The 20,039-nt window shown below is 39.4% G+C and overlaps 1 protein-coding gene across 1 annotated transcript in view; it reads left to right on the top strand.

The window, feature by feature from the left end:
* The first annotated feature begins 7,222 nt into the window (after positions 1-7,222).
* The window catches only part of CAPN2 (calpain 2), a 47,109-nt gene continuing 34,292 nt past the window's right edge, over positions 7,223-20,039 (top strand). Inside the window, exons 1-2 of the mRNA XM_070949339.1 lie at positions 7,223-7,459; positions 13,006-13,075. Coding sequence (XP_070805440.1) covers positions 7,223-7,459; positions 13,006-13,075 — 307 coding nt within the window. The remainder of the gene's footprint in view (positions 7,460-13,005; positions 13,076-20,039) is intronic.

The raw sequence follows: 20,039 nt of genomic DNA on the forward strand, positions 1-20,039 counted from the left end.
CCTTCCCAACTGACACAACCTGATGCCAAAGTACCATGCGTGCTTTTGTTTGCACCATTCCAATCCAATAGGACTCAGCTATTTAATCTTTTTCAGTCAAAAGATTAAAACATAAAAACATTGTAATAAAATGAAACTATAATATAATGACCACAACAACAACAACAAAATCACTAAAGAAGAAACTAAGGCCCTGGGAACCAAATACCCAACCATAGGCCAGGGTGGGGAAAGGGGTCTAATTTATCTTAAATTTGATAATACCAGACTCCATACTGATGATGCTTCCCCTAGCAACTTCCAAGAGATTTTACATAGCAAGAATGACAATATGAAACTCCGTGTCACTCACAGTAGAAGGTCCTAGTGCAGGACTTTTTGCTTCCAGTGGAAATATCTTCAGGAAAAGGAAAATCCACTGATAAACAAAGCCTCCCACTCCTAACCCTCAGAGGTGGGTCCAATAAGATATCATGATTGATGATATTAAAAGCTACTTATACCGAACATATCAAAAACTAACTCCTCCCTCAAATCATTTAAAACATAAATCCCTTAGAAGTTATGATCTAAACTTAAAATATCTGTGTACCTAGCATATACTCACCCATCCATTTTCCTAAATACCAGATTTGTTGCTATCTAGCACCAAGAAAGGGTTTAGAGTTATACTGGCCAACATCTCTCCATCAATCAGATTGGCAGCTCATTGTTCACTGGCAGTTGTCTGGCAATTAACTTTTCTGAACTTTTTAGGTTTACTTATCTTCAGTTCCACTAAGAGCTGTTTCCATGAGTCAAAAGTCCTAGAGCCTCTTCATCATACTTCTCCAGATACCATCCAAAAAATTCTTTTTGACAATGTTCCCACTTTTCCATGAACTAATCCAATTCAGATTTATCAGCCCATATTGGGCTTTGTTAAAAATCAATAATCCAATTTCAACAATCAGATGCTAGATGCATTTCAGAAATTTTAACTGCCAGCAATCACTTCCATTTCTAAGCTTTTTCTTTCTGATATTCTTTCTAATCTTTTTAAGATCTTTAAAACCCCATCTATAATACCAGAAATAATAAAAATAAATACTATGAAAAGAAACCCAAAAGATTAAGGTGACCAGACGTCCCGCTTTTGGCGGGACAGTCCCGCTTTTGAGCAATTTGTCCCGCGTCCCGCGGCGTTTTAAAAAAGTCCCGATTTTTCATTCTGCCTCCTGAGTCCCCGCTGATGGCTAGAGGGAAAAAAAACTGTTTAAACTCTTGCCGCGGGGCTTCAAAGGGCCGACCTACAGCTGATCAGTGTTTTAAAAAAAATGAGTAGACCCCTGCCTGCAAAAATAGAAAAAACAGCCCCTACAGCTTCCGCTATGTTAATTAGCTGCAAAAAGTTCCTGGAGCAATTTTTTTCCCCCTAGCTATGCTGAAAACAAAGGCGAAAGCGAAAGTAAAGCTGCAACGTGACAAAATGAGGCAGAGAGAGATTTCTTTCTTTTTCTTTTTCTTCAGCAAAAAAGGTAGGTGCAAAAAACTGCAAACAATGGGAAATTTAGGGCAAAAGAGGAGAGTTCAAGATTTTAAAACACAAAAGAAAAAAAGCTCTATTTAACTAGGGAATTGTAATAATTGAGATACTATTAATAATTGTATATAATGTTGAAAGCAGAAATGGTTAAGTTGTGGTTTGGAGGAATATATGGGGGAAATTATTTGGTTTATTATTATTGGTAAATATAATTAATTGATTTGTAAGAAATTGGATTGCATGGAAATAATTAGAATATTCATGTTCATATTGATTAATATACAAAAAAGATAGTTATATAACTAATTGATTTATATTAAAATGTTGAATTTGTATTAATTATAATTACATAATTACATAATTAACCAATGTGAGGATGGATATAAAAATAGATGACAATGGGAAGGGGTATAATATAGAATAGAAGGGAAAAATTGAATTTGATTAAGATTAGAGATGAGGATGAAGGGTAATATTGGTTTTTTAAAAAAATAGATGAGGAATAAATATGGCAAAAAGGAAATATAGAAATTGTAAATTTAATTGAAATGACTAAACACTGTTTAAATTTGTGAACCAGCCAAATATTCTGTTCAAAGAAAATACATTGTATGTTTGTATGTGTGTTTCTAATTATTGCTATTTATTCATATTTGTTCTCTTTTATTCTTTAAAGTTTAACAATTCATTCTTTATCTTAATATCTTTATATTTGCTTGGGGTTGGCTTTCTTCCCTTTCATCTTTTTTATTGTACAGCAATCTTTCTCCTCAAACCTACCACCTCTCTCTTTTCTTTCCTTCTTACTTTCTCTTCCCCCCACCCTCTTTTTCTCCTCCCTACTTCCTCTTCCTTTCTCCTTCTCCTCCTCTCTTCCTCCCTCTCTTACCCTCACTCCTACTCTAATTTCCATTCCTTCATCCCTCTCTATTGCTGTATCCTTTAATGCATATGGACTACTCAGAGGGCTGAAAAAGTTATTTTTGACTGGTCCTCACACTTTTGACCAGTCGTCGAACTTACGACTGTCCTCACATTTTACGTTTTTGCCCTATCTTGTCACCATGGTGAAGAGAATGAGTGACATGGTTGTTAAGAATGCTGCACGGGCATAAATGTGAGGATGGTCATAAGTGTGAGGACCGGTCAAAAGTGTAAGGACCTGTCAGAAATGACTTTTCAGCCCTCTGAGTAGTCCCTATACACATAGCCATGGCCACCCGGTCACATGACCAGCTAGCCACGCCCACCCAGTCACATGGCCTCCAAGCCACGCCCACACAATAAGCCACGCCCACAATGGTGTCCTTCTTACCAATGTTAAAATCTGTTCACCTTACCCTATACACATAGCCACGCCCACCCAGTCACATGACCAGCTAGCCACGCCCACACAATAAGCCACGCCCACTATGTCCCTCTTTACCAATGTTAAAATCTGGTCACCTTACAAAAGATCCCCCTCAAAATATTTTGAAAAACAAGCTTCTTTTGGGATGTGAGAGAAAACTTTCGAGAAATCAGAAGATACAGCACATTTGCTTTTGAAGTGTAGGAAGTTAGCACCCACCCCTCTCGTAGAAGAATGAAATATTTTAGGAAATATTAAAAAGGCAGAATATATTTCCTTCGATGAGAAATGGAAACATGTTTTAAAGACAAAGCAGCTTCCACCTTCCTGCCTCACCCCACCCCCTTTTTCAGTGGGCCAGAGGCAGAAACCCAATCTCCCCCCCTTTATCAATGGATCATCATCTGCAACACAATAGGACCCATCCCATCTAGCAACAGAAACTCCCCACATGGCACCTGGGGAGATTACATCAGCCAGCAAGGCTAACTATGACCTCTGACAGCAACCAATCAGGATACTCTTCCTGTGCCCCATGAAGTTCAAAGCCAGAGAGGGTATAAAACCCAGGAACTCTCAGCATCTCTGCCCTTTTTCTGCTCAGGAACTCAAACCATATGATCCTGTCCACCATTAAACCATCTTTCCAAGCAGTCTCCATGTTTCCAGTGTCTTTTTCCCCACTTGGAACTGAACCCAGAAGAATATTTTTTCCAACAGAAAAAGATGTATAAAATTAGGGTCCATTTCTTATACAACCCTTCTCTTCATCTCTACTATGTATAACCTGTTGAAACTAGTGCAGGAATGTCAAACTGGATTTCTTTGAGGGCTAAATCAGCATTGTAGTTTTCCTTGGGCCGCCCGGGGAAGGGCAGGGCAAGGAGATGGGCCGGACGCCACCTGCAGCACTCTACTGGCCCCGCACCCCATTTTGCCTGGCAGAGTATTGCAGAAGGCCATCCAGGCCAAAAATGGGGCAGGAGGGACTGCCCCTCCCCCCGCCCCGCGGCCTGTTTTGGCTGCCAGAGGCACCGTAGGCTGGTCCTTTGCTATTTCCAGGCCGGCCCCACAGGCAAGATTTATGCACCCCGTTTGACACCCCTGATCTAGTGAATTAACCTGTGCAGAACTGAAGCCCGGTGCTTATTTTAAAAACTATTCAGTTATATGCATACTTTTTGACTGCTTCTAAAGCTAGTGAAGGACTAAAAATGATAGGGTAGAATGGTTGCTTGAGGGATTATTTTTCTTTTTTTAAATCTCTTAATTACTTTGCTTTTTCCTGTTTTAGTTTAGAATTGTGGTGGGACTGTTTTAGCTATTCCTTTCTTTTTTAACCGCTATGAGAATTTTCTTGAGGATGGAATATAAACAACGGTAAAAACAACTAAATGTGCTTTCAATTTATCTTTTATCTAAATGTGCTTTCAATTTATCTTTGCAAAAAAAAAAAAGAGGGGCATTTTTAGGGGGAACAATAAATTTTATTCTATATTGCATCTTATATTTGTGAAAGAATAGGTTCTGATTTTAACACCTTTTTACTGAAGTAACTGATTTTACATTATTTTTAATGAACTTAAAAATTCCAGCAAAGAGATTAATTCTATAGCTTCCACTTTGTCCAGAAAAATACTGTACAGGGCTGTTCCTCATCACTGTGTTAATGTGCATTCCTCTCATTCTTCAGCTGCCAAAAAGGTATGCTGGCATAATTTGTGTGGCCCCAGGGCCAAGTGCTATTCTGCCTCAGTAATAAGGCTGGTGGCTGGTTCTCTCCTTATAGTTTTCTTAAGGCATACGTCAAAGACAAAGATTGGTGGATTCTACTGGCTGTGTGCCCCCTGCCATGCAATGTCACCCTGCAGGCTAGAAAAACAGTCATCAATTGCTGTCATTAATGTATAGAAAGGCTGGTTTGAGTAAAAGTGACAGGTGCCTGGGACAGAAGTTTTCAATCGCTCTGAAGCTGCCTAAGTGACAGATTGCCAGCATGGAACTTATTCGTGCCTATAACCTGTTAACTCAGGCTATATCTGAACAGAGATCTAGCAATCGTCTAAAAACCAGCAAACCTGAGTCCTGAATCCCAAACCTGGCCTGATTGACAGACAATAGTAGAGCAAAGAAACAACACTAGAGGAGGTAGGATGGCGCTCTCCTAGTACATCAGGCAATCTCTCTCCAACTTTATCCTATGCTTCTCCATTTCCCCATCCTGTCAACCTGGATATGTCTGAACTTGGCTTTAATGCTTGATCAATTAATCACCTTTTTAGAAATAGCAGGACAGACAGATCACTGGTGTAGTGAAAGGGTTGCAAGGGGCACTGGGCAATCTTGGGCCAACTTCACTCCTCTCTGCTTGCTTGTGGCTTGGCATTTAAGCTAAAAGAGATATCAGACAAAAGTATAGTTGGTTCCTATATATTTCAAAATCTTGCCCAGAAGAATTCAGTGGTGACAGCAGGTGGCTATAGCCAACAAATCTCAGTAGCCCAGATATTACACAAAATAGAGTTTAAAGTAGGCCAAATGGCTCTTTCCAGAAATAAAAAGGGTAAAAGGAATAGCCACACAACTCCCCCTCTTCCCCTCCTTGGCAGAAGCAGTGAAAATTGGTGGCCTGGTCCAAATCAAACAAAGAAAGGGAATCTACAGGAGTCAAAAAAGTCGAATTGGTACTAATGACATGATCAAAGCCCTGCTTCTTTATCTGTCTGTTGATATTTTTACTTCTCTGCAGCCACCTCTATACCGGAGCATTGGTACTTTTTTAAAAAAAAAATAGATAGATGTAGCACTCTTTCAAATGAATATTAAATATGCTTTTTTAAAATATGTCTAAATTCTTCCAGAAAAGTGTGAAACCTGCACGTAGAAGACTGTGCAATGCCCAACCAGGCAATCTCTGTAGCAGTCTGGGAAAGAGACAAAGGTAATATCATGCAAATGTTTGTGTAATGAGAATGTGCCTTCTAAAGGCACATCTTTATATCTCATTTAGTAGGATGGGAGGCTTAGCCTTTGATTAGGCTAGTTTTATAGTCATTCCATACTACACCGTGATTAGTTAATTAACATCAAGTTTTGTGTCAGCTCTTAGTGACTATGTGAATACTTTCTCTCCAGAATGATCTTTCTTCAACCTTTTAGATCTTTCAGTGGTGCATTCATTTGTCTTGTAATTGAATCTATACATCTTCCTTTTTCTTCAATTTTTGTCAAGTTTTCTTCAACATCAACCCCAATAGACACAGCACAACTGAACCACAAACAACCCAATCACCTTTTAGCCTAGTGTGTTGTGCAAATCCAGCTGATGTGGTTTACTTTTTACTTCAGGATGTTCTCCAAACCCAGGACGTTAGTTTTAAGTATGAAAACCAAGCTTTTAAAGGATAACCATGTTGTATCAACACAACCCAACACTTATATCTGAGTTGAAATGCACAGGATCTCATAGCAGTGATTTCAGGAGCAAGGAATTGAACAGTTTATCTGTAACTGAAAAGGAGCTTCTAAAAGTGATGGCAAGGCTGGAAAAAGGGCCTTTTCAGTTATGATGCTCCTGCCCTATTTACAGTCGTCCTTTGAGACCAAGTTCTTTTTATTTTTTCAGGATCTTTGGGTTTTTTTAGCATTTTTATAACTTTTACTGGTATTTCTATTTTCTATTGCCTTGTTTATTATATTTTTATTGCCATTATGATAGCTGCTACTTATTTTTCCAGTTGTGCTCTTTAAAAATGTTGCTTTAATACAGTGCACTTAATACAGTGCACTTTAATACAGTGCAATTAAACTTATTACAGAGCAAGATACTAAATAATAAATCATTTGTGTAATTGGTTTTATGCCAGTCATTTCGAGATAGATAGATAGATAGATAGATAGATAGATAGATAGATAGATAGATAGATAGGCAGGCGGCGGCGGCGGCGGGGTGTTAAGGGATCTGAATGCTCTCTCCCCTTACGTGTAAAATCCCTGGAGGACGGGGCGGTGGGCACCTTTCCACCCTAGAAAACGGAGAGAGATCGGGTTCACCTTCGCGGTCTCGATCCCAACCGTTTGTTGACATCCTTACAAAATGCAGACGACGAGCCAGCCTCGCTCGTCCACTGAGCTGGTAAGGAGCCGCAGGAGGAGGCTCGCGGCCTCTTTTTTCCAGCCTGTCCCGTGAAGGCCGGACCAGCCACACCCCGGGTATAGAGACGCTGTTATTTTCTCTCCTGGAAATGAATCACCCACGGCCAGTTTGGCTCTGAATCCCCTCCGCTCGGCTCCCGGCTTCCTTGCAGAGCGGGAGGAGCGCTGCGCGGTGAAGCTGAAGCTGCACCATGGCTGGGATTGCTGCTAAATTAGCGAAAGACAGGCAGATCGCGCAAGGGCTGGGCTCCAACTCCAAAGCCGTGAAGTACTTGAACCAGGACTTTCACACGCTGAGGAACGAGTGTCTGGAGGCGGGCAAGCTCTTTCAAGACCCGTCTTTCCCCGCCGCCGCGTCTTCTCTGGGCTATAAAGAACTAGGGCCAAACTCGCACAAAACAAAAGGCATCGTCTGGAAGAGGCCGACGGTAGGAGACCACCGCGCAGATGTTGGCGGGAGAGAGGAGGGAATCACCCGGAGAAGGGGGAGGGGAGGAAAGAAAAGCAAGCCCAATACGATTTTAACGTCGCGTTTCTGTCCTGTTCGGGTGGGTAGGAGAACGACAAAGGGGGGGGGGGTTAATTTTTGGGAACGAATCTTTCTGTTCTTTCATCCAGACCCCCGAATGCGTGCACGAGTGTCTAAGGTCACCACTGATCCCTAGTGGATCAGGTCAGGGTCGAGTCGTGCGCGTGTCTGCATTGAGATTGCTTGGCTTCAGCCGATTAGGAGGAAAACCGAGCCAAAAAAACCCCACCCGCCAAGACTGCCTATGCAAATTCGACACCACTTTTTATTTATGAACAGTGTTTGTTTGGTGCCTGATAATCTCTTTGAGGGGCTTACAGCAATTTTACAAGTATTTTAAAATGCCATCAAAACGAGCAAGAATATATGTGCCAATTTGTCATGGATTCAGAACAGTTGAGGGGTCTGCTAAAAGTTTTGTGTTTTTCAGTCGTTCCACTGTCTATTCCTGCTGATGTAGGATTGGTATTATATTCCTGATTCTTTGGAATGTGGGATGATTATTATTCAGGTTTAATTAGTTGTTAGGAAAGATATCCAGTTGTTTCCAGTTGATGTTCTGGAGTTAAAACTATCTTTCCAGTATCCGTCAGCACCTTTTCAACTAATCAATTTTATTAAAAGGCATATGCTTTTAGTAAAATGTGTTAGTCAGAAAAAAATCTATTTATCAGATTGATATATTTTTGCTTTTGCCAGCATAGACAAATACAACTCTCCTCTTACAAAATTCTTCCAGTGTGACTCAGTCTGCCCCAAAACACATGAGAGTATGAAACCTTCTGCCCAGAAACATTTCTAACGCCTACAGCAAGAAGCCAACAAGCCTTTACTGTCTTATCTGAAAAAGCTATGTAAAACTAAAACTCAAAGTCCTGTTTATAGAAGACTTTGTGTAAGCCATTTCCAAATTTGTTAGAGATTATGCTGAGAGGATTATGAGAATCTGAGATCCGGAGGATACTAGATTGGGAAAGAATGATTTGCATAGGTGCTGTCATTATGATCTTACAAGGTCGGTAAAAAGAGGATCCAGATTGTTGAGGGCAATATGCTGACTCTGTAAACCACTTAGAGAAGGCTTTAAAGCACTGTGAAGCGGTATATACCCTGTTTCCCCCAAAATAAGACATCCCCTGATAATAAACCCAATTGGGCTTTTGAGGTCATGGCAATAAGGCCAAGCGCTTATTTCAGGGTTCAAAAAAATATAAGACACGGTCTTATTTTTGGGGAAACATGGTAAGTCTAAGTGCTGTTGCTGTTTTTCCCCCAATCTAGATTCTCATAATTCTCTCTCAGCATAGTCTCTAACAAATTTGGGAATAGCTTACACAAAGCCTGCTATAATCAGGACTTTGAGTTTTAGTTTTACATAGCTTTTTCAGATAAGACAATAAAGGTCTGTCATCTATTCCCATTCATTTTGGGAATAAATATGCCCATGTTGAGAGTTTCTGTGCCTTTACTGAATGCTTTCAAGCATTGAATCTTCCACATTATACAACTCAGAGATTGTACTCATCATACATTGGATTTCACATACATTCATGCTGTCACCTATTCCTTCTTGGGTCTTCAGGAGTGAAGATATGTCATCATTTCTTAATCTGGTGCTCTCCAGATGTGTAGGACAGGAATTTTCATAGAACCCATGCTCAGTTAAAATTGTGAATGTTAACTAAGTGGGTAGTGCAACACACTTAAGAGTGCAGCCAATTAGACAAATCTCTCCTGATGTTCTGCCCTGATGTTTCACATTCTACTTCTTTCCTTTTTTATTTATCAGAAATAGGAAACTCATCATATTTATTTACACATTGTGGTTATGAGAACTATAGTCCAAAAATATTCGAAGGGCTATATCTCACTGCACTTCTTCATTGCCTTGCCTGTTCTTTGTCACCAACCTTGATACCTTAATCTCCTTTAGATGAATTGATTGATGCATCTTCTTATATCAGTTAACTTTACTTCGTAGAAACAGCTGATTGCATGTTTCTATCCTTTAATTACCAAGCAAAAGGAGCTTGTTTCCTTTGTGACATAAGTCTTTTTGAAATAAATGGAATATTTGGTTTAGAAATCTCAGTATGTTTCCCATTGCCAGGGACACATATTGGTATACACAAATACATGTGCACAGACCTGCGTATATAAAGATTCCTGAGTGCATGCCAGCCATAACTCCAGTTCCCACTCAATGCACTCTTTGAGGATGAAAGGACAGTTGAAGAAAACACAAACTGTTTATTCAAAGAGCTGGATTTACAGAGACGATACAAAGTTTGCTTTGCTGCAGGTTTTACGTCAGGTAATAGGTGTTCAAATTTCAGCCAATCCAGAAGAATGTGGTTTTCTAAGAGCCAGCAAAATTGGAAGAAAACTACACAGATTATGTTAAAGCAGTAATAAAATTAAAATTGGACCCTGCCTGTCCATACTCCCTTCCAAAAACCTTGGGATCTTAAGATACTGATTTTAATTACCCAAATCATTAACAAGCTTTCTTTTTGTCACAAACCTGCTGCATCTACAGAAGAAACTCATCTGAGAACATTGGTATTAACCAAATCCTCTTCTAAAATAACTTTCCAAGGTATGTCACTTCCAAACTGGTATGCATATCCTTTCATAGTTGCCAATGGTCTCTATGTCTTGGTTATTTTAGAAAAGAAGCATAAGGTGCATCTTTTTAATTTGGCAGTTACAATTGAATAACTCGAATACAAAATCATCAAACAAGGGGGAAAAGCCAAACAGTGCACCACCAAATAGCAGGGGAAAGTATTACATGTCCAGTACATTAAGAAAATAGGCAAAGCAGATGACAAGACCTGGCAATACCTAAGAGCAAGAAAGCTGAAGAAAGATACATGGGGCTAATTCTGGATGCAAAAAATCAACCTTTAAGGATGAATGTATACAAAGTGAGAATTGAGAAGATGGCAATAGACAGCAAATACTGCCTCTGCAAAGAAGCTGAAAGAAACAATAACCACCTACTTAGTTGCTGGAAGAAGTTGCACAGACTGACTACAAACAGTGGCATGACAACAATGGTGCATTGGAAGATCTGTAAGAAATATCATTTGCCTGCAAGCAAGAACTGGTGGAACCATAAAATAGACAAAGTAATTGAAAATAAAGAAGCTAGAATGCTTTGGGACTTTAGAATTCAAACAGAAAGGCAGAAGTACCTAGAGACAGCAGAATAGAAGAGAAAGAACTGAGGGGGGTGGGATCACAAAATACAAAGTCCTGCAAATAGAAATAGAATAACTGTGTCAAAACAAACAAAGATAGTACAAATAGTGGTAAGTGCCTTGACCTCCAAATACCAAAATAATTGGAGCATACTTGAACACCTTCAATGTTGACAACATTACCACCAGTCAGTTACCAAGGGGAGCTTTATTTGGAACAGCTTGAATTCTGCGATGATACAATATAACAGAGTTAGAAAGGATCTTAGAGTCTTCTTCTAACACTTGGTCAAGCCAGACACTCTACTATTCCAGACAGATGGAATAGACAAATGTCTTCTTAAAAACTTCCAGTGATGGAGTACATATAACTTTTGGAAGCAAGCCATTCCTCTGATTTAATTGTTCTCACTGTCAGGAAATTTCTCCTTAGTTCTAGATTGGATCTTTCTTTGATAAGTGTCCATCCGTTGCTTCTTGTCTTGCCATGAGGTGTTTTGGAGAATAGGTCAACCCCCTTGTCTCTGTTACAGCACCTCAAATATTGGAAGACTGCTATCAAGTCACTCCTAGTCCTTCTCATCATTAGATTAGGCATGCTCAATTCCTACAACCATTCATCATTCTAGAACTGTGATGGCGAACCTATGGCACGGGTGCCACAGGTGGCACGCGGAATCATATTGGTGGGCACGCGAGTGTTGCCCTAGCTCAGCTCCAGAGCGCATGTGCGCACCGGCCAACTGATTTTCAGGCCTTCTGGTCCCACGAGAAGTCGGGAAACTGGCTGTTTCTGGCCTCCGGAAGGCCTCTGGGGGGGATGGGGAAGGCTGTTTTTGCCCTCCCCAGTCTCCTAGAAAGCCTCTGGAGCTTGGGGAGGGGGAAAAACAGGCCTACTAGGCCCACCATGCCATCGTGTGCCAAAAGCAGGGAAAAGTGTGGGGGGACAACGTGCACATGCGCGGGAGGGCGGAGCGCATTGAATTATGGATATGGGCACCCTCATCCGCGACCCCCCCGCTCCCCCCCTTTTGGCACGTGACAGCAAAAAGGTTAGCCATCACTGTTCTAGAGTCTCAACATCTTTTTTTTTATTGTCATCAAAATTGGACACAGTATTCCAAGTGTCTTGCCAGTACAGTATAAAGTGGTACTAACACTTCACATGATGATACTGTCCCTCTGTTGATGCAGCCTAGAACTGCATTGGGTTTTTTGGCAGCTGCAACACACTGCTGGCTCATACTTAAGTCATTGTCCACTAGGACACTAAGATCCCTCTCACAATCTATTGAGCCAGACATCACCTATTCTATACGTGTGTTTTTTCTTTACCTAAGTAAAATCTTTAACTTTTCTCATCACTAAATTTCATTTTGTTGGATAGGGCCTAGTGTTTTTCTGTCAAGCTCCTTCTGGATTTTGAGCCTATCTTCTAAAATGTTGACTATTCCCCCTAGCTTGGTGTTATCTGAAAATTTAATGAGTTCCCCTTCTATCCCCTCATTTAAATTGTTTATGAAGATGTTAAAGAGTACTAGACTTAAAACAGAACCTTGTGGTATCCACTGCTTACTTTCCTCCATGTAGATGTAGTTCCGTTGAGAACTACATATTTATCTATACGTTTAATATCATCAGACAACAACACCTCCGTATCCCAGGTCCTTGGGAAGGACTTAATAGGTGAATAAAAATGTCAAATCCAGTCTAAACATTTGGCTGACTGTGCAGTGAATGATAATAATAATGCCTTTCAGTAATGCTTGAATGGTCCTGTTTAGGTTACCTAAACAAGGGCAATCATAGCCTAAACATTGGAAATAAAAATGAATTATGTTTATCGCAGTGGTATGAAGAGTTTCGCTTGCTGTTCAATTTCATTTGTTTAAACAGAGTATTTTGTCTTCTATGAGATTTAGCAAAGTAAGCTGACTGAAACCTTTATGATTTATGTTGAGAAATATAATCTCAGCATCTCATGAACATTGATTCCACAGTTGAGGAGGTCCATAAATAAAACACAAACTCACCTTTCAACCAAATGCTGACTTCTGGTGATTGGATCCAAATAAGATTATTGGCAATGTTGTGGAAGTTATGCCTTCTTTGAGATGTTTTTTTCAACTCTCCAGGCTAGCAACAACCCTGGAATTCCCAAGCAATCATCTTTCTAACTATTAATCATATCCTTACAACAGTAACTCTAAAAGGTTTATTTTATTCTTTATTTTGCCAGGAATTGTGTTCCAAACCTCAGTTTATTATTGGAGGTGCCACCCGGACTGATATCTGCCAAGGGGCTTTAGGTGAGATATGATTCATATGGCTTACTTTCTTCTTGAAGCATCCTTAGAATTATGTCTACATTGCTGAAAATGCCGTTTCAGAACCTGATGTGTTCTTTTCTGTGCTGCATGCAATCCAATCTTCATTGCTTTTAATGTACATCTTATCTTATCTTGTGTTTTGTATTGTTGTTGATGGACCAAAGAGCTGACAGTGAACGTGGAGGATTTGCTATTGCTCAATTCTAGGAATTAAGGAATTCTTTAACTTCTTTGTTGAAGGAGGGAAGGATTTAGTTATAACTAAAAGTAGTCTTCTATCTTATAGTTAATTATTTGGAAAGATTTTTAATATATACAATCAACTTCTATATGTGATCATTAGAAATAGAGATGAGAAATTTAAAAGACAAAAGGCAATTTATAAATCTGTATATGGACATTCTAGAAGTTGAAAACCAGACTTGGATTTCTTTCTCTTGCCTCTTAACTCTTGTCTTTAATTTATTTTGCTTGTTGTTTTTCTCTTTTTCCATACTTTGCATAACATTGTTTACCATGTGAATGAATAATTTGATGAGTATGCATTACATCTGCATAGTACTTAATTTGCAATTTAAGATATTGTATTCCAGTAGTGGGATTTAAATTTTTTTACTACTGGTTCTGTGGGGATGGCTTGGTGGGCATGGCAGGGGAAGGATACTGTAAAATCTCCATTCCCATCCCACTCCAGGGGAAGGTTACTGCAAAATGCCCATTTCCTCCCGATCAGCTCGGACTCGGGAGGCAGAGAAAAGATCGGGGTGGGGCCTGTCAGAGGTGGTATTTACCGGTTCTCCGAACGACTCAAAATTTCCGCTACCCGTTCTCCATAACTGGTCAGAACCTGCTGAATACCACCTCTGCTGTATTCCCACAGGGCAATTGCTGAGAGTAATATTTGTGAATGGGAAAATTTTAATTAAGCCAATTTCTGGGATGACTGTTACCTGATTTCCTCTTTTTTTTTAGAGAGAGAAAGTTTTAACAAATATAGCTGGACTTCTACAACAAGCTGGACTGCAAACTATCCATCATATTTTAGTTTAATCGAGAATATAAAAATTATGTTATCCAATATCTTTTCTCTCCATGCATTTGTTTGAATAGATAGAGTTACAGTTAGGATAAGTCCTATGCAATGTCTGAGTTGGTAGTCATTACCAATATTAACATGTCTTAATTTGATTTCTGCTTTCTATATATTTTACACAAAAGTTACAATGTATAATTTGTTGGAGGAATGTACGTTGGGAATGCAGCATGCATTCCTCATCAACCACCATTATTGGTGAAAATTCATAGTTGGACTATATATGACTATTTGATTAAATGCAGTTACTCTCTCTGTGGGACTTCATGCCATACAGTCCCACGTAGACTGCAACATGTTTAGTTAAGATAACTTTAGTTATGAGATATAATTGTTCTTACCCGTTCATATGTAAGATAGCAATGTTTAGTTAAGAAATGTAAGATAAGGACTCTCTGTCTTAGAACCCATGAAAATTCTAGGCATTTCCATATATATATATATATTTATATGTAGAACTAAAAAATAATGATTTTGATGCTTTAAGTATTCTGAATTAACAAATTCCTGAAAGATCCATCATCATCTCAATAGCTTCTTATTGAGGTGTGGAAATTCACTAGCTTGCTTCTATTCCATCCAAGTTTTCTACGTTTGCAGTTCTTCCACTTGTGAGTCATCTGATGAAGTGAGCTGCAGTTCACAAAAGACTTTGCCTTTTAATAAAACAGTCCATCTGAAAAAGGTGCTACCAGATTCCTTTTGATTTTTGAATAACATTATCTAATTGGCTGTACTTCTACAAGGTGAAATTATGAAGTTCAATTCTGCCTTCAAGACCCAGGTGCTTAGGTATTATATAGGGATGCTGGATATGAAGCATTGTGCAGTATGCTGCATAAACAAAAATGCATATTATGCCAATTCTCTCACAGGCACTCTTTCTTTTTCTTATGGTAACGTCAAGATTGTGGTAATGTAGGGTGCCCAACAGCTCAGTGGTTAAAGATGCTGATCTTGTCATCTGAAAAGTTGACAGCCCAGGTTTGAGCATTGCGCAACAGGGTGAGCTCCCATTCCTGCTCCAGCAGTTTGAAAGCATGCAACTGCAAGTAGGTTAATAGGTACCACTTTGGTGGGAAGGTAATAATGTTCTGTGTACCTTTGGCGTATAGCCATTCTGGGTCACATGACCACAGAAGATATCTTCGGGCAACACTGGCTTCCTCGGCCAACAAGTGGAGATGAGCACCTCACCATAGAGTTGGACATGATTGGACAAGGAGGGTTTAACAAAGTTGAATTGTAGGTGAGAAGAAACTTAGTTTATAATAATACATTCACAGTTCCTCTCCATAAATCTTTGCAAATTGGTCCTTTTTTGTACCACAATAATATACCACTTCATGCATTGCCTTTTATTCTTTTAACAACTTGCTTCTTTCTTTTTCAAGATCTCATCTTCAACATCCAACCATGAGGTCTTTGGTCTTCCCCTTTTTCTCAACCAATTCACTCTTCTTATGTTTGTTTTGCAATTTGATCCTCATTTATTCTCTGTATAATGAAACAGTCTCGATGTATTTCTTTTGTACTGATCTTTTTTTTTTTTTTACTTAGTCCATATTCATTTAGCACACGTTCATTCTTGATGTGATTTCTTCTTGGTTTACCACATATGTTTTTAGTACCTCATTTTCACTTGTATTTGTATCTTAATTTACATTTAGGTTTATGGGAGTCTAAACCATGGAAGTAGATAAATCAGTAGAGGCAATTTAGAAAGTTTTTACTGCTTCAATTTGTTCAATTTCAAGGACTATAGCAGAAAAAGAAAAAGAGAGAGGGAAAGTAACAGATGTGTTCATTGCATACTGTCATGATGCTATCAAATTGTTCCCCCCACCAAAATCCTACTCCCTCTACAGACAGTTTTAGTGAATAAAACAAAGAATCCTCATAGCATGGTGGCATGACACCATTATAGAAAAAATATTTCTTTTTCTTATGCAAATATGCTTTTTAATGGAGGAGACATTTGCCCCCTCCCACTCAGAGGAAAACTGTTTAAAGGTCATTGCTGTGATACCATGGCAACATCTTTTGAAAATGTATAAATACTAAACATGGTTTCTCTATGAAGACACCATTAATTTCCTTCCTTTTGCTTCACTGATTCATTATATCCAATGCACTAAACTTCATGATTATATGCAATGGGCAGGAATAACACAGACATTTAGCTATATTAGAGCTTTGAGACAAAACACTTCTCAAATATACTAAGGAATACCCAGAGAGAATTCTTTAAAAACAAGCTGTATGAATCCTAAATCTTTCATGTGGAAATTTTTAAATTTGATTTGGTTTGTGCTACATAATTATTGTGGCATAAATGTGGCAAAAGATCATTGATAGTAACTATTTTATTGTACACATATTAAAAATGTGTATCATTATTGGATCACTAAATAGCTGATTTCCTCATATAATATCATGATGAAATATTGGCAGCTATTACAGCTCCACTATGCCCAAATAGCATACCTGTTTAGACTTCCATGTTCTGTCCTTTGATGCTACAGGTAGGATTGGGCTTTAAGGCAGCAGTCCTATAGAGCAGTGGTTCCAAACCTTTTTTTGGCCATGCCACCTAAGCATCTCTAAAATCCTGATGCCCCCCCCCCTCGGTGACATATAATTTTTACTATTCAAAAAGTCACTCCTACTCACACGGAGGAAGCCTAAAATGCCATTAACTTGGTTTAAACAAGGTTCCAATTTGCCCCCATCAAAAATCAAATTGCCCCCCTGCAGAGCGTGGGCCCCATGTTGGGAACCACTGCTATAGAGGGAGCCAAAGTGGGAGGAGACTAAGGTTTTGAGAAGTACTCTTTGCAGACACAGAGAGAGAGAGACAGAGAGCTTTTTGGAAAGTGAAGGCCTACCACCAGTCTGCTCTGGTGGTATGGAATATCAGTGGAGGATTCAGAAGGCCTTTAATCCAGAACTTTGCTGACCCACAACTCAAAAATGGCAAATATTATGCCAATCCCATTACACACAATCTTTCTTTTTCTTTTTAATGTCAAGATTGTGTAATGTAAGGAGGCGCAATGGCTCAGCAGTTAAAGACACTGAGCTTGTCTGCTGGAAAACTGACAGCCCAGGTTCAAGATCTGAGCACCGTGCGACAGGGTGAGCTCCCATTCTTGCCCCAGCTCCTGCCCACCTAGCAGCTCGAAAGCACGCAAATGCAAGTACAATTAACAGTTACCACTTTGGTGGGAAGATAATAGTGTTCCATGAACTTTTGGTGTATAGCCATTCTGGTCATATGACCACAGAAGATGTCTTCAGACAACACTGGCTCCCTTGACCAAGAAATGGAGATGAGCACCTCTCCCTAGAGTTGGACATGACTGGACAAGGAAACCTTTACCTTTTTTCTAATGTCAAGAAGAGTTTAACAAAGCTGAATTGTAGGTGAGAAGATGCTTCTTCTACATTGGCAAAGCTCAAAAAGCTACTGGTTATTCTTACTGGGATTCTGTCTCTCCAGCCCCATAAGGTTGTTTTGATTACCTACACTAGCTTACCTGGACATTAAACCTTGATTCATGTGATATTACCTGGGAGATACACCCCATTGCTTCAGAGTGTTTGCTGCTATGATAGTGGTTGGAAAAAGAATCTTGTAGAAAGATCTAGTTCTTTTTCATAGAAATATCATAAAGAAAATGATGCTGAAATTAAAAAAAAAAATCATAAGCTAATTTACCGTTATCTTTTGGTTCTTTTCATTAGTACCATAAGAAATATATGGACCTTGCCAAAAAAATTAATACAAATGTCATTTGATTGCAGTAACAGAGAAGTCAAATAAATAAATAAATGGTACCAATAATCTATATTATTGAGTTAAGGTATCCAAGTATTTCCCATTTCCAAATATCGCTGAATATTTTGGCCAAATTCCCTGTTATATCCTCTCAGAGAGACTGAATAGCTGACCAGAAGGTATGGCAAAGGAAGACAAAACAGAAGCACATCTAAGATAAATTGTGCTAATCCAGATCAAGAGCTTCCAGCCAAGAAATCAAATGAGAACACAAGGGAGTATGGATAAACAGAAATGTTGTACCAACAACATACTGGCACCAACTTAGCCATTTATTTAGCTGCCCTTATTCTCCAAATGTTCCTGGAGTATCAGCAGGATCCTGAGCCAGAACACAAGCTGATTCTTATTTCCTTTCTTAAGGAGAGCTAAGTAATAGGAAGCTTGTGCTACTGTGAGACACTGTGGGAATCAGATGGAGAAGGATTTCAATGGGTTCCGGAGGTGGGTCAACAGGAAGGAAATGTTTCAAAGAGCCTCTGCCTTAATTGTCCGACTTGCCTGGGAACTTACCAAATCTTGAACAGTCTTTGAGGTTGTTTTTATCCCTAGCTAGTATTAAAGTCTTTCTGAAATCTGTATCATTCTTGGATTTTGAGTTAGCCAGCTATTGGAGCTTGTCAGCTACAATAGTGTGATGCAGCTTCTCATTTGGTCCTCATTTGGTCTTGCTACCATCTTTAATTCTGGGATTCTAGTAAGGTGTGGATTGAGGACATTTCATTCCCTGGCCCTACAGCTTTGCTTTAAGTGGTGATTCTCCAGGGTGATAGATTCAGGATGTCTCCTTAGGTACATATTGTTCCCTCCTGTTTATGGAATCAAGTCTTGATTTCCTACATCTAAATGTGAGCAGTGACTACTGCAGGTAGTGGAGTGCATAACACTAGAAAGCAAAATCACAAAACTGCGTCTCACTTACTTTGGCCATGTAATGCGGGGGAATTCACTGGAGAAAGCAATTATGTTTGGAAGAGTTAGTGGTAAAAGAAAACCCAGCCATCAAAGAACACAGTGGCTGGACACTATCAAAGCTGACATCAGGCAGAACATAGAAAAACTCAAAGAAATAGTGCAAGATCAGAGGATGTGGAGAGACCTGGCCCATAAAATCGCCAGGAGTCAGACTCAACTGAACGAATAACATCATCATCAAATATGAGCAAGAGAGGAAACTTATAAAACTGTTTTTGAGGACAGAACTTATATTAAAGTAGATTAATTATGTACCATCAAGTCAATGTTGACTCTCAGCAACCTGAGAGTCATATACTTTCTCTAGGATGATCAGCCTCCAACCTGGTCTTTTATCAGTGGTGAAATTCAAATTTTTTTACTACCGGTTCTGTGAGCGTGGCTTGGTGGGCGTGGTGTGGCTTGGGGGGCATGGCTTGGTGGGCGTGGCAGGAGAAGGATACTGCAAAATATCCATTCCCACCCCACTCTGAGGCCAGCCAGAGGTGGTATTTGCTGGTTCTCCAAACTACTCAAAATTTCCACTACCAGTTCTCCAGAACCTGTCAGAACCTGCTGGATTTCACCCGTCTTTTATATCTTCTAACAGTGCACTCATTGCCATTTTAATTGTATCCATCAATCTTATTGCTGGTTAGGCATACAAGACCAGGACTGCACATGAAGTTCCAATTAAATTGATTTATTGCTCAGGAATCTACTCAACTAACAGCGCTATTTTGACGCTAGATAAGGGTTAACAGAATTCAAAGGGGGGGTTGGACATTGTATGTTTCTACATAGAGATTCTAAGACAATTCCTCTTTTGGCTCCACCCCTAGGTTCTGCCAATCCTTCTCCTACATTATCATTTTTTTGTATTTACTTTCTCTGTTTGCACCTTTCTCAGAGTCTTTGCATAACATGTCCACATTTTAATGAGGACATTTGTACTTGTGTAAAAACAATGAATTGATTTATTCTGTGATCCCAAAGTAATATTATATTCATTTTAACTCACTGCTTACTGCCTGTGCCCCAGGTATGAGGTAAAA

Source organism: Pituophis catenifer, unplaced genomic scaffold, assembly GCF_029215685.1.
Source record: "Pituophis catenifer annectens isolate HBS135680 unplaced genomic scaffold, rPitCat1.0.hap2 SCAF_1, whole genome shotgun sequence".
In the NCBI taxonomy this organism is placed as follows: Eukaryota; Metazoa; Chordata; class Lepidosauria; order Squamata; family Colubridae; genus Pituophis; species Pituophis catenifer.